The sequence below is a fragment of the Chionomys nivalis genome, chromosome 13, assembly GCF_950005125.1.
Source record: "Chionomys nivalis chromosome 13, mChiNiv1.1, whole genome shotgun sequence".
NCBI classification, from domain to species: Eukaryota; Metazoa; Chordata; class Mammalia; order Rodentia; family Cricetidae; genus Chionomys; species Chionomys nivalis.
This window is the reverse complement of record NC_080098.1, coordinates 22,356,026-22,368,961: the sequence shown is the minus strand read 5'-3', so window position 1 is coordinate 22,368,961 and position 12,936 is coordinate 22,356,026. Positions and strand designations below refer to the sequence as shown.

The following is a 12,936-nucleotide window of genomic DNA, read 5'->3' as shown; positions in this document are numbered from 1 at the left end:
AGTCGATAACTTTTTGTTAGTACCAAGAATCCTGCTTGGGTAGGGCCTGACAGTGCAGCCTTTTATCCCAAACTTCAAGAGTCAATTGCAGGTGAATCTCTGGGTTCGAGGTCAGTCTGGTATACATAGTGAGTTCCAGGACAGGCAGAGCTACATAAAAAGACACTGTCCCAAAATAATAACAAAGAGTCTACATGGGTGTTTTCTGGCTGATAGACAGCTTGCATCCCCCATGAGGTTCCAAAGATCTAGGCATCCTTGTCTTTTAGCTGTGCCATCTCCATTCATGCAGATACAAAAAGGAAAGAACACGAGGGGGTCTGTTATGTCTGTTCTATTAAAAGTCAGGTCCTGGCGCAGCAAATGTCACTTCAACTTGCCTCCTCCTAGATGCATGTGGCCTTACGCAAGGGACTAGCAAATGTGGTTTTTAGCATGTACTCTAGCCCTGACAGTGTGCGGGGGGGGGGGGGGGGGGGGGAGAATGGGTTTGGATAGACAACCACTATTCTCTGCTGCAGGGGTTCTTTTTGTGGTTTTGTTGTTGTTGTTTTTACTGTATTAATCCTACTGCTCCATGAGCATGGGAGATCTTTCCATCTTCTGCTGTCTTCCTCAGTTTTTTTCTTCAACGTCTTAAAGATTTTATCATGCAAGTTTTCTCTTGTTTGGTTAGGGAACTCTGCAAGATATTTTATATTATTTGAGGCTATTGTAAAGGGTATTGTTTTCATTATTTCTTTTTCAGTCTGTATGTCACTTGTATATAGGAGGATTACTGATTTGTGAGTTAATTTTGTATATAGCAACTTTGCTAAAAAGTGTTTATAAGCTGTAAGAATTCTGTTTTATTTGGTCTTTCCCTTGCAGCTTTTAAAATTCTTTCTTTGCTGTGTATATTTTGTGTTTGATTATTATGTGCTGAGGGGATTTTCTTTTCTGGGCCAGTCTATTTGGTGTTCTATGTGCTTCTTATACGTTGGTAGGTGTCTCCTTCTTTAGATTGGACATTTTTCTTTTGTGATTTTTTTTTTTGAAAATATTTTATGCCTTTGATCTGAGTTTCTTTTCCTTCCTCTATTCTTATTATTCTTAGATTTGTTCTCTTCATAGTGTCCCAGATTTCTTGGATATTTTGTGCCAGGAATTTTTTGGATTTATTTCCTTTGACCAAAGTATCCATTTCTTCTGTTGTGTCTTTAATGCCTGAGATTCTTGCTTCCATCGCTTGTATTCTGTTGGTAGGACTAGCCTTTGAGGTTCCTCTTCAAGTCTCTAAATTTTTCATTTCCAGATTTTCCTCAGTTTGAGTTTTTGTTACAGATTGTTTCTACTTTCAAGACTTAAATTGTTTTGTTCATTTTCTTTGACTTTTTGTATTTTCATAGATATTTTAAAAGGAATTTATTCATTTCCTCTTTAAGGACCTCCCTCTATCATATTCATTAAGACTAGGGGAAAGGAAATGGGAGGTGGTGACTGGGAGGAGGCAGAAGTCTTTAATAAATAAATTTAAAAAAAAAAAAGACTATTTTAAGGTCTGTTTTTGTGTATGTGCTTCAGCTATGTTGGAATACTCAGGGCCTGCTGTAATAGTGTTGCTAACTTCTAGTGGAGACATATTAGCCTGGTTGTTATTGATTGTATTTTTACACTGGTGTCTGGGCATCTGGGTTTGGGAAGATGGTAATTCTAGATGATGATACCTGATCTTGTCTTTGTTTGGGTGGGTGTTTTATCCATTGTTGTTCTGTTTTTCTGTTTGTCCATTGTTCTGTCTGATTCTCAGGAGGGTGTTGTGGCTATGTGTTGCCTGGTAGGAAATTCTAGAACCCTGATAGGGTTACATGAATTCTTCCTTTTATTGTTTCTCAGACTTCCTAGAAAGGGAGAATTCCAGAGTCCTGAGTCAGCAAATGGCGTTCGAACTTACATCCTCTTAGATGTAGGGTCTTGTGCAAAGAACTAGAAAATGTGGTTTTCAGTAATCCACTGTACTATACATGTATTCTACCATATCCCTGCCACTTTGGGGGAAAGAATGGCCTTTGGTGGACAGCTAGTATTCTCTGCCCTAGGGTTTCTTTATTTTATTTTTTCCTCAGAATTTCTAGAGAGTCAGAATCCCATGGATCAGTATCACACAGACAGACTGGCAATCCTTACCTCTAAAAAGCCCTTACTGACAGGTCTCACATAATTCCAACAATCTGTGGTTTGCCAACAACCCCAAGTGATTATTATCTTCAAGAATGTTTGGGAAACAATATTTTAAGAAGTAATCAGAGTTTGGAAAAGTGTTATATACATCTATTGCTTAAGTTGTATATGACTCGCTTAAGAGCCCCATGTTTAAGGTATTACGGCAAACTCATGACACCTATACATCATCTGTCTTGGAATCCAGCTACATGCTTTGTTGTACAGGCATAACACTGATACATCTGTTCAAATCTGAATTTTCATTAGCTAAGTTGATTATTTCATTTAATTGATCAAGTTTACCAATCGTGAAATTAGATGATTCTATAGCTTATATAAAGTAATTGTATATCACCTTATGACAGTTCTTCAGCGCAACTCAGTCGATGAAACTGGCTAGTGATGAAGTCTTAGGGTAGTTTTCTCCACTTCCATCATAGTGTTGAAGCTCTCAGGACACCATCCAGAAAGGTAAAAAAAACATAAACACACTGGATAAACAATGATTTTCTTAAATCACTGAGAAAAAAGAAAGCCTGTCTATCCAGCATTCCAAATGTTCCGGAAGAATGACATATGGGTAGGATGTTTGTTACATACAGTAAATTTTAATCCTTAGCCTAATGCACTATGTTGCTCACCAGTCTACATGAGCAAAGGCTTTTTGACAAACTGGAATTTATTCAGGGATTCCAGCCAGCTTCAATAATAGCCTTAGATAGTTATATTGATGAAAGTGTCCCTGTCACTAACATCCAAAGTATTCCAGGACTTTGTGAAAATATGTTTGGAATATTTTCTGTCAAAACAGTAAATATTCAAAAATGGCTTGAGCTATTGATGGTCTTGTTAGAGAATATAACTAGAACCATGAGACCTGTAGTGGTGGAGAAATCTCCTTTAATCACAAAGAAGTGTTATTATAATTTGTCTTCTGCACAATTAGAAATCAGTAGAATAGCAGTGACTTTTCTATGCAAATAAATCTTTGCCACCTACAGTCTTTCTGCCATTGGCAGGATTTGTTTTGTTTTGTAACAAGCTTTTTTCACATTCCTCTAATAATATATGTTTTAGGTAAAATCTAATGAATCAGGGACCCTGAAATCTGAAACGGCTAAAGTACTTGGAAATCAATCTTTATGCATTCATCTAAGGAAGAACTAGGAGCCAGTGAGATATTCCTTTTCCATTTTTTCTAATAATTTAATGAAAGAATGAATGTCACTGACAGTTTGCAAAAAAAAAAAGGTTTTTTTTTTTTTTTTAGATTAAATACCACTTGGATATGTATGCTGTGTGGGAAAATTTAATAGATGGCAACCTCTTCCTCTTACGGACTTGGTACCCCTGGCACAAAGTTCATGGCATGAAAAGTTTCCTAAAGACAAGGACATTTTTACTTTTCTGAGGTCTTCTAGGCATAGATTGTATTTCATAGGACACAAATCTCTTTTTGCCTGCTAATGAATGAGATGTTAACTGCAGCTAAATTAGAGAACTATCTAGTATAGGAACCATGTATTTTTCTTCTATCCAAAGTCAGTCACACCTTATTCTATTTTCTGAAAAATGAAAGGCCGTACTTAGCATCTGTCTATGTAGACATTTAGAAAAATGAAGAAGTTGCAATCTCTGGAAAGTTTAAATCTGCCTGCCTGTCTAGGCTATGTCAGTTAACTAGTGTGGGTACTCTCAAGATAACACCTTTTTCTGTTTCTGTTTCTTTTATTGGAAACAAAGATTAAACTAGATAGCTGTTTCTAAGATCTCCTTTCTTTAATCCAACATTAGAAGTTGACCACAGTGAAATCAGAAGCAGTACTTGTCCAAAATCACAGTGTGACTAAAATTTGTCACTTTGCTCCAACCATGTAATTTTGGGGGTCATTTTTTCTCTTTCACAACTTTTTCATGGCTGATTTCAGCAACCACATTCTCACTAAAGACATTTGTCAAAGTCTGTCATCATAAGTTGTTTACAGAGAAGTTTAGGTCATCAGGAAAGTAGATCACAGTGCCATTTCTTCCAAGAAAATTTTGTTTTACTGTCAATCTAAATTATAAAGTTTAAAAGTACAAATCTCAAAAAATAAGAGGAATGATTGGGACAGAATATAGAATCATTACTAATATTACACCGTCCACTTTCAGAAATGCCATCACCTGGGTGGTCTTCATAGTGCTCCTAAAACAAGGTATCAGCAGGAAGAAAGAACCTACCTATTTCCTATGTACTGTGTCCTGATTCTAGATTTAGCAGTGTGTGAACATTCAGTGATTAAACGGTTCAAACCAAATGTATTTTGTATAACAGCTAAACCACAGCTGTTTTGGTCAGCATTAGAACATTATACCCAGTTAGTTCTCAACAAATGAAATGTTGAGTGCACAGTACTTAACACTTGAGGCCCAGATTGGAAAGCTGTACTTAGAGAACATAAAGCACAGAAGAAAGCTATGAAACTGTAGGTTGAAAAGATGGGGAAAGGCCCTGAGTTAGACACTCACTGGAAAAAAAAGAAAAAAACAGTGTTGGGGTTGGAGACTGGGCTCAGTGGTTAAAAATGTTGAATGTTCCTGCAAAGAAACTGGGTTCCATTCCCAACACCCACATACGTGGTGGATCAGCAACTATTTGTAACACTGATCCAAGGGGGAAACAACATCCTTTTCTGGCCTCTACTGGCACAAAGGCATATACGTGTGCATGGACATACATGTAGGCAAAACCCATAAACATTTTTAAAATCTTAATCAATGAAAAATTTAAAAACCTAGCATTCTGAGACACCATGCAAGACAGCATACTATGCCCCACGTAGAGAGAAGGAGCCATGGGAGCTCACAGAGCTCCAGGGACCATTAAGTAGCATAGGAATAAAGTCACCACAGAGTTGCAGCAAAAAGCAGGAGTTTATCCAACAGTAAGGGATCCTTCCATGTAGTTCATATTTGATAGGGAGCTTTGGTAATAAAGCCTGGCACCTAGGAACTCCTTTTTGTGAGGTACCTAACATCCCTGGCAGTGTGTGTCCCATACTTCTGCCTGACACTTTTCTCCTTCCTTTCTGTCCTTGGAACCTAGGAGACTGCATCTTCATGTAAAGACCAGGAAGGCTTGTTTTTTCTTTCTCTGTTGGTGAATTACAATAAAGAGACAAAACTGGGTTTAAATCTTTTTATAGTAATGACACTTGGGTGTACTCGTTAGATAGCAACAGTTGTTTTTTTAATAAACTTTCAGGAAATTTTTGTCTCGTGGCAGCATACTATAGAATGTACCACTGGGAAAATTTTTGTTGGGCCCTAAATAAGAAAGTCAATCAAAATGATTCCATTAAAATTGATTTTCTGTTTAGAGGCCATATAAGTGAATGTTCGGAGTATCAGAGGCCGTACAAATGGTTGAACTTCAATGGTTCTGAGTAATTACTTCAGAAAGTCAAGACAATCAATTCTAAACCCTATTAAGAGTTCATGGCCATCACTTAGAAAAGAGGTCCCTTTTCCCCACCTCCTGTCCAGAGACCTGTTGAGGCAACTTGCCATGTGGTGAGTCTGTCAGTACTGCCTTTCCTTACTTAGCTCAGTATCATTTTTTAGAAGATTGGAGTCATCATGTAGTTTACTCTGCCTTCCTCAAAACAAAGTCTGCTTACAGTATGTTTATAATCAAGGCTTCCTAGAGACGCATGAGAAATTAAAGGCAGATAATAATCCTTAACATTTGTGAAGAACTTTTGTGTATTTTGTGTGTATTTAATCCTGTTGTTAACCCTGCATTACAAACGAGAATGAGAAGCTTAAGTGGGTAAAGTAACTTATCAAACATGGTATCCAACTGAGATGCTAAAGAGGGACAAGTAACTGATATAGTACAGGGATCTTGATTGGGTTCTTTTTCTCTACCAGTTAAAGAATTAAAAGGCAAGAAAAATCTCAAGTGGGACAGGTAGCAGTGGAGAAATTTGGCACACCAAAGACAAGCAGACAGAGAATCAACAATTGAAGAAAGGCATTTTTGGGGATTCAGGGAACACATGCATGCAGCAGACATACCAAGAAAAAAATCTTTCGCAGAGGGAAAACTTAGGAAAGAAAACCAGGGGGAAGACTCAGGAAGATGAAAACCCATCTCTTCTCAATGGCTTGTTTTTTTTTTAAGTCTCAAAGAGTTTTGCTCTACCATTTTAGAGTTGTCTATTTTAAAAAAGAAGGGATGGTTGATTGGCCCACCACTGATATGTAGCATGACTTGATCTGGCCTTGAACTTGCTGCGCCAGTTCATTAGCAGAAGGTTTACTGGTGGAAGACAAGAGCCTACAAGGCCTTTATTTTTAACTGCTTGACTTTTGTCTCAAGTCAGGACAACGAGGAAGAAGTCAGCTATCTTGGAGGTTCACCAACTTTATTACCTAGTCATGATCCCTCTCCCTACCTTTCTTTCTAGTTACTCCGAGTCCTTCATTCACCTAAATGTCTTTTTGTAACCCAAACCTAACTTGCTTTACATATCACCCAGTCACCCTAAACACTTATTTCCATTTTAAAAGTGCTATCTTCATAGCTAAAACAGCAGCTGCCCCAAGCAAATGCATCATCCTGTATTAATTAATGAAACCTTAGCCAATTAGCTTATGTTTATAGAGTTTGCTATAATTGGCACTCTAACATACAAAGTACTACCATCTGGCCACTACCTAGAAGACAGAGATATGCTATTTGAATCATGTGGACACCACTATCTGAATTATCAAATGCCACACTTGTTCCTCTGGCATCCTGGGGAAAGGGCCCAGTGCTTTCCAATAACCCTGAATCGCTCCAGATAGAACCATTCCTACATAGCAAATTAGAACTTCTCAGTTAAGCTGGAACAGGAGTTGCTGATCTCATCCAGTTAAGTGGCAACCTCCAACTCCCCTCAGATTCCACCTGAGTATTGACTCACTTCAATTGCCCAATTTTTAATGATGATACAAAAGGAGCCTCAAGCATCTCCCATGTCTTTAAAATAAGCTAAGGTCCATCAGGTGTTTTGAGAGATAATCTTCCTGTGCTGTCTATGATAGGCAGTGCCTTGGCAGAGAGCACCCCTGCCAGTGAATCTCAGGAAGTTTCTTGCATCTTGTGTTTGTTTTGTTTGTCTTTGAGACAAGATTTTCTGTGTAGACCTGTCTGGCCTCAAACAAGCAGAGATTCTCTTGTCTCAGCTCCCCTGTGTTGAAACTGTAGTACTTAGGTCACTGGAAGCAGTGTAAAATGGAGTGGTGGAAGGCTAGGCTGGAAGCATTAGCTTGTAAAATTATGTGATCGTACAGAGAGAACATAGAAGCAATCCACTGTAATACTACTTCTTTTTTTAAAAAATTTATTTATTTATTTATTTATTTATTTATTTATTTATTTATTAAAGATTTCTGCCTCCTCCCCACCACCACCTCCCATTCCCCCCTCCCCCAATCAAGTCCTCCTCCTTTGTCAGCCCTAAGAGCAATCAGGGTTCCCTGCCCTGTGGGAAGTCCAAGGACCACCCACCTCCATCCTGGTCTAGTAAGGTGAGCATCGTAATACTACTTCTACTCCTTCTTGTTGCCATTTTTTTACTTTGGGGATTAAAGATAATAAAAAGGAGAGGGTGTGCAATGCAAGACCTCTAATTTCTTACTTTAGCAAAACAAGGCTTTGTTTGTCACTGTTCTCACGCCTTCCATTTCTTTCTGCTTATGCCACAGCAGCCCTCCTAGTTCCCCACCCAAGCACAGAAAAGCCTCAGGAGCCGGGCGGTGGTGGCGCACGCCTTTAATCCCAGCACTTGGGAGGCAGAGGCAGGTGGATCTCTGTGAGTTCGAGACCACCTGGTCTACCAGAGCTAGTTCCAGGACAGGCTCCAAAACCACAGAGAAACCCTGTCTCGAAAAACCAAAAAAAAAAAAAAAAAAAAAAAAAGAAAAGCCTCAGTAATTAGATCATAAGCAAGAGCAGATTAATATATTGAGCATATAGGAGATTAAGTATAAAATATTAGCTTGTGAGATGAATAGTATCCCTTTTAAAATCATACTTCACATCTTTCGTAAATAAACCTCATGTTAAGAACACAATAGAACGAATGAACACACAGGGCACTTAAGCATCAAGACCACATGCTAATAACTGTGCATCTGATGTGTTTATATGGCAAGAGCAAGTCTTCTTGGTGGTAGATTCGACTGAGGGAAGGGCTGCTTCTTTGACGCTCCAGAATATCAAGTAGCTTCCTAAAGCAGCTCTGTATTTTCTAACAATAGCATTTTGTTTGCTTTTTACCTCAAAACAGTAAAGGTTTAGTCACATTCTTGACCATTGAACAACACACTTGTCTTTGTAAATAGGAATCCTAGCATTGCTTTGAAAAATTAATTCGGATTTTTTTGAGGGTTTTTTTTTTTTTAAACCTTTAACTGCTTTGTAGAAAGTGAAAATAGATGGTCTGGAAAGGGAAAAACCTGAAGTGTATAGGTGAAACTACAGTACATAGGGGACACATAAACAAAAGATGAACCACTTAGATCAACAACCTTCAGACTCTTAAAAGATTATATTCTCTACATAGTAACTAAAATTTGGAGAGAAAATAGATCACAAGAGAAACAGAGTGTGTTGAGTATGTCCTTTTTTTTGTCTTAAACTGCCTTGGGTGCAAGATCCAATTGCAATCCTACTTCAGTAAACAGTCACCCAATTCACTCATAAATGTGGATGCCAAAAAAAAAATCTTCATTCATAGTAAGAAAGCATATCAGGTTTACTGATTTAGCCTTCCAGGACCTTCTTTGGTCCCTTGATCTCCAACCCTTAGAATTTAAAGGCAGCTTGTAAAGAAAACTTTAGTTTACTTGATAACTATTGCCATCCTGAATTCTAGTATAACTTGAATTTATCTGTCAGAATTATTACTTGGTGGAGGGGAAATCACAAGTGTAGCATTTACTCACTAAATGGCCATTCGGTAACCTTTTAAATATTCGTTTGCTTCAATTTAGAAAACAAAGTAGCTTTTTATGGTTATGATGAATAACCTTGAAGATATAAATGAAGCCTCTTGAGTTCATTTATGGTAGATACCTAACTAGTAGACACCACAAGATACTTCAGATCTGAAATACTTGTTTTAAAACTGCATTAGCCACAGGGGGGGGGGGGGGGGAATTCCCCTTCTCAGCCCTCAAGATGTGTGGTTATTTGTATTTTTTAGCTATAGTACAATATTCTGTATTCAAGTTTAGTTTAAGGCTACAGGATTTCCAAGTCGACCATTTTTCCCATTTCAGGAGCACTTTAGTATTTGTCTCTGCACCAGGCTGGTGGCCACAGGAGATAGTATGAGACCTTTTTTTTTTTTTTTTTTAATACCAATAGCACATGGAGCTGGCTCCAGCCACTGATAATGGATGTTGTCAGCATGTGACCTGGAATTTCTTCCTGCCCCTGAATTTACTATTTTAGTAATTATGAACAATACAAGTCATTGACTTTCTGTCTTTTTACTTGTATTCTTTAAATGCAAACATAAATTTAGTTTTAAAATATTCATCTTATTGTCCATATTTTAGAGTAAAGAGCTTAAAGAAGTAGGACTTTTTAAATAAAATAATACTTCCATAGACTCAGATCTCATTTGTAGCCCTCTCCAATGCAGTCCATTTAGAAACCTCAGGGTGCCACTCTGTTGAAATAGGAGCGGCGGCAGGGCTGCGTCCCACCACCCGGCTAGCTTTACCCGAAATAATTACACGGAAACTGTATTCTTTTAAACACTGCTTGGCCCATTAGTTATAACCTCTTATTGGCTAGCTCTTACATATTGATCTAACCCATTTCTAATATTCTGTGTAGCACCATGAGCTGGCTTACCAGGAAAGATCTTAACCTGCGTCTGTCTGGAGTGGGAGAATCATGGCGACTCCTGACTCGGCTTCTTTCTCCCAGCATTCTGTTCTGTTTACTCCACCCACCTAAGGGTTGGCCTATCAAATGGGCCTAGGCAGTTTCTTTATTAATTAACCAATAAAAGCAACAGATTAGAAAGAAATCACTCCCACATCAGAGCTTTGTTCCTTTCTGATAGATTTTTTAAGTTTAACAGCAGAGTTAGTTTTCAGTGAGTTGTTAATGGTCTGTAAACACAGAAGCTCAAAATATTAATACCCACAAAATGTATACCCTAAATATATGTATCACTTGAAGAGAGTAATCAGTAGTGGAACTATTAGACTCTACATGGATCAGACACTGTGATATTGGGTTCTAGTATCACCCCTCAGAATTTACCATTGTACCAGTTCCTGTAAATGGCAAAGGCCCTGATGAAGGATAGTGGAAAAGAGTTGATAAATGAACACATGAAGGATGATTAGATGCTTTTTTCTGCTCTAATTTTCATGAATTCAATGAGTTGTTGAAGTTGTTGCAACAGGGTTACCATAAAGAAACCAGGGCATTGTGTTTGTCTCTTCTACACTTGAACTTTGCCAAAATACCAAACTTGGATATTGACACTGTCAGAAAGTTATGAATGAGTAGATAGGTGTGACACAAATTATAAAGTGTGAATGATCATCAGTAGGCATCAAAAAATACCAGTATAGAGCAGAAATAGAACGGTTGGGACTGATGAAACACATGGTTCAGACTATATCCATCTCTGGATGTATCCTTGGAGTCACTAAAATACCTGGTGTTCTTCTATGAAGATGAGCAAGGCATGTCTTGGTACCCTATGAAAGAGGAGTTCCAGGAATGAACATATCTGATATGTATTTCCACCACTGACCATGGAATACCATCTGAGTATTGGGTTTCTATCAGATTTTAGAAATGAGGAGCTCAGAGATGTGCCACAACCATTATTGATTGCATGAGCTAGATTCAGGTCACAGCTGTTTGGGGGCATACCCATTCATCTTGCAAGTGTTTTGGTTTTTGTTTTTTTGAAACAGGGTTTCTCTGTGTAACCCTGGCTATCCTGGAACTCGCTTTGTAGACCAGGCTGGCCTCAAACTCAGAGTCCTGCCTGCCTCCGTCTCCTGAGTGCTGGGATTAAAGGTGTGTGCCACCATGCCTGACTCAAGTTAATTTTAAGTTGGTTAAAATTAGCTAATCATTCTTTAACAAACAAGGATTGAATGGTCCATACACAGAACTTGACTTTATGTACTTTATGGTAGAGATAAGAGAATAAGGCAACTCTCCCAGCCTTTAAGAACCTTCCTATCTATCCAGATGTCTAAACCCTTAAGCTTACAAAGTGTTTTATAAATGTGACATTCTAGAGATACTCTGAGAAAATTACAGGTAATATAAGTTTATGCAAATGTTGCTGTAGTTAAGTACTTCTCTATATTGTAGTTGCTATGGTCCAAGTCCCATTAATACCTTGCCCTCAGACTCCTACCTCCTACTTTTATTTCTAAATAGCTGTATCCCAGGTAGTTAGTACAGGGGGCTACGAATTGGTCTCCAGTGCAGGTAAAGCTAATAAATGTGATTTAGGATGAAAGGCACTGTGTAAATGCTTGAGATGTTGTTATTACTGCTCTCATGTGCTTTATTATTTTTAAATTGTGCATCCTTGTAAGTAGATTATTTGTTCGCCACAGTCTCCATTATATCTAAGCAAAGCCTTCACAGAAATTTCTAAAACCTTTTCATTTCTCTCTGTAGGTTGTTGTTTCGTAACATTTTATACAAGAAAAGCTGCACTTGAGGCCCAGAATGCACTGCACAATATTAAAACTTTACCCGGGGTGAGTCGGTTTACTTTTGTACCAAAATCACTTTATTGGTTGAAAATGGTTCTTTCAACTAAAGGTTGCAGTTATGGGTTCTTAGTGCCAAAAATGGCTTTGGTCTTTGGAGGAGTATGTTCTGACCCCTCTGGTCCACAATAGCCAGACTAGCTGGCCAGCCCACGAAGCACGCTGCCATTAGCACCGATGGGAGGAACGCTCAAATAGCCTGCCCCACTAGGTGGTACAGCAGCTGCCAAAGAGTGTTGGGTGGGTTAAGATTTTAAAGGTGGTGGGAACACACACACAAGGAGAGCAAATGGAAAGGGAAAAGCTTTTGCTCTCCAGGGGCCGCTTTTCAAATTTGGTCTTAGATTTTCATTTGAAAGGACAAAATGTGTTCTTTATAGACATAATATTAAAGCTCCTAATGACTTCTAAACAGTCAATGATGGTTAACAAAGTCAGTGTTTTAATGCCAAGTGTGTGCCTTTGTGTTGGGGTAGAACAGAAAATAGAAGCTTGCAGTGCTTGTTTTTCATTTCCTTCCTGGTACTAGCTGATGATTAATACAATTATTAGAAATGAACTGTTGTTGCATATGACGTTTTCATCAAGGTTTATCAGATTTTTGTAGGACTTTTATATATTGCATGGTAGTACAAATTGTCCTTTGCTGTTTATATGATATATTTTCTCCATTTACCTAAATGTCAGTGGCGAATTAATTCAATATCATAATGATATGTGTTTGTTATAATAAAAGACCTGTGGTAAACACTCCACGTACCATGATTTTACTGAAACATGTTTTGGTAAAACGAAAAGGATGAAATGCTGTTTTAGGGTATAATTTCATTGTTTGCTTACTTACCTGTATACATCCACAAAGCATGTGCATCACATACTGATATAGGCACACATAAGTATTTTTCCTCCCACTTCCCCAAAAGATAGAAT

The 12,936-nt window shown here is 38.1% G+C and overlaps 1 protein-coding gene across 21 annotated transcripts in view; it reads left to right on the top strand.

Annotated features, from left to right (window-relative positions):
• Window positions 1-12,936, top strand: part of Celf2 (CUGBP Elav-like family member 2) — an 826,738-nt gene that overhangs the window by 695,245 nt on the left and 118,557 nt on the right. For all 21 annotated transcript variants that reach the window (XM_057788195.1, XM_057788197.1, XM_057788190.1 and 18 more), the window contains one exon: window positions 11,912-11,994. In XM_057788195.1, coding sequence (XP_057644178.1) covers window positions 11,912-11,994 — 83 coding nt within the window. The remainder of the gene's footprint in view (window positions 1-11,911; window positions 11,995-12,936) is intronic.